Source organism: Populus alba, chromosome 18, assembly GCF_005239225.2.
Source record: "Populus alba chromosome 18, ASM523922v2, whole genome shotgun sequence".
Classification (NCBI taxonomy): Eukaryota; Viridiplantae; Streptophyta; class Magnoliopsida; order Malpighiales; family Salicaceae; genus Populus; species Populus alba.
In genome coordinates this window covers 9,384,871-9,387,195 of record NC_133301.1, presented here as the reverse complement: position 1 = coordinate 9,387,195, position 2,325 = coordinate 9,384,871, and the positions used below count along the sequence as shown (strand labels likewise).

Genomic DNA, 2,325 nt, shown 5'->3' with positions numbered 1-2,325 from the left:
GTATTTTTTTTTGAAAACGAGCAATATCAACATCGACTCGATGAGGAAAATCAATGATTTTAAAAATGACGCGTGAAAAGTCGAACGCGTTCCAAAAACCTTTGAAAATTTAAATTCTTTTTTTTTTTTAGACGACGTTGAAAATGCTAAAAATGATGCAAATATATTAAAAACATATTTTTTTTGGATTTTTGTTGTTTTTTTGCTATTTTTGGATTTTTATAAAAAAGGTGGGTCAAAATTGAGTTACAACAAGTATATATGATGATTAATTTGGAGTATGATCCCCCGTGATGTTCAAGAGCAATTGCAAGCCCATTGGCACCATAAGGTCAGTTTTCGAAAAGGCTCAGCATATAAGCATACCATTCCATCTGACTTTGGTGCTTCAATGCGTCCGCCTTGCAATAATTTCGCAACAACACCAGATGGTTTCAACTTTTCATTATTAACAATCCTTTTATCCACCCGCTTGTCACTCACTAGTGCCTGCACTATCTCAGGACGGCCATACATTGCAGCCAAGTGCAAAGGTGTGTTTCCATCGTAATCTTTCTCATTTATAAGAGCTTCCAGATCTCGATTTCTCAATATTTCATCCACTATTTTCATCTGTCCACTCTCCGCTGCAACGTGAAGAATATTCTGTCTGTTTTCGTTGAGAAAATCCATTGGATCGAGCCAAAAACTAAGTAGTTCGCGTACTACTTCAAGATGGCCCTTCTGGCATGCAACATGGATGGGTAAGTTGCCTTCGTCGTTTCTTTGTGAAGCGGCAACAGGACATCGACTAACCAGGAGTCTTGCTCCAGAAAGGAAGCCCATTGATGCTGCAAGATGAAGGAGATTTCCCCCTTTTATGTCCTCGGGAAGCATTATATCCGGCTTGCCGACCGCTAGTTTTTCTATTACAGCATAATTTAAAAATTAGATAATCAATACAAAAAACACAAAATGCATGGAAATAACTTGAATTTTATGCTTTACATAAAATGAAATTATGAAGAATCAGTTTTAATGAGACCAATAATTATAAGTGTAACATGTTATTTTTCACGTCGAAATGATGAAAACATGTGATTACCTAAATTTCCTTCCGGCACAGCTTCTATAAAAGAAGCAAGCATCTCCCCGTCGCAACTCTCTACTGCCAAGTACAAGGGAGACTTGTCTTCCTTGTTCTTGTGGTAGGAAACTTCTAGGTCTTCATTAACGAGGAAACAGGCCACCTCTCGGCAACCCTTGATGACTGCATCATGCAAAGGGGTGTTTCCTTTATTATTCTTCATCCTCAGCAAGCTAGCAAGTTCAAGTGTTCTATGATGAATTTTCACATGCTTTACGAGATTTTGAATTGTGGCAAACCGTCCAGCCCTGGCAGCCAGATGAAGCGCATTATCACCCAGGAAATTTTTCCTGGTGATTAGGAGGGGGAAGTGATGACACAGTAGCTGTATCACATCTTCGCTTCCATGGCTTGCTGCCACATGAAGCAGTGAATTTCCAGAGGCAGCAACATGTTTGAAAATGATATCAAGCACTTCCTCTGATGAAACATGTTCCAGTTTATCGGACAAGAGACCAAACAAGGCATTGAAGTTGTCTTCCTTTGCATAGGTATAAACCTCCTTCTGCAGTATTTTATTTGGCTCAGACAAAACATAGTCTTTCGGAACTGGGAATTTAACTGCCTTCCATCGTTCAAGCTCCTCATGTACTGGTCTCTGCATATCTAATTTTAATTGCATAGAGAGTTGCAACGTGCTGGAAGATTGTATGATGTCGGTTGAGTGCTCGATCTCTTCTTGAGTGACTTAACTTAACTTTGCTGCGGTTGTATCAGTGGTAATTACATGTCTTGTTATTTGGCCAAGCAAACTAAAGAATTCATAGAAAACATGAATGCAAGAGATATGCTAATTAAAGTATTAGTGAGAGAAAACGTACATTAGCTACATAATTTTTCTCAATACAATTATTTTGCAGCATATATATAAATGTTTAAATTCAAGTAAAAATCAAGTTGTTAATTCGTTGTTGATTGGTTGTGTTTGAAAATATGGTTGTGATTATTTTTTTAAATATTTTTTACTTGAAAAATAATGTTTTTTTTTATTTTTAAAAAATTATTTTAGATATCAGTATATTAAAATAATCTAAAAATACTAATAAAAATATATTTATTTAAAAATATTTATTATTTTTAAAAAACACTTTTAAATTACAAAAATAAACAAGTCAAATTCCAATTAAGGCATTCTTTTATAACCAGGTCCAAGAATAACTAAGGGTTTGTGTATTATATTTATAAATAAAATAATATTT

The 2,325-nt window shown here is 35.2% G+C and overlaps 1 protein-coding gene across 1 annotated transcript; it reads right to left on the bottom strand.

Moving 5' to 3' along the window:
• Positions 1–297: 297 nt before the first annotated feature.
• LOC118050672 (protein ACCELERATED CELL DEATH 6) lies at positions 298–1,822 on the bottom strand. The gene is made up of 2 exons (XM_035061089.2): positions 1,085–1,822; positions 298–905 (listed from the first exon to the last, which is right to left on the bottom strand). The coding sequence occupies exons 1-2, from the start codon at positions 1,746–1,748 to the stop codon at positions 298–300; spliced, it is 1,272 nt and encodes a 423-aa protein (XP_034916980.1). The 5' UTR covers positions 1,749–1,822.
• Positions 1,823–2,325: the final 503 nt, after the last annotated feature.

Coding starts and splice junctions, on each gene's coding strand:
- LOC118050672 (XM_035061089.2), bottom strand. CDS start 1,748: ATGCAATTAAAATTAGATATGCAGAGACCAGTACATGAGGAGCTTGAA. Junction 906..1,084: donor TGTGCCGGAAGGAAATTTAG/GTAATCACATGT, acceptor ATGCTGTAATAG/AAAAACTAGCGGTCGGCAAG.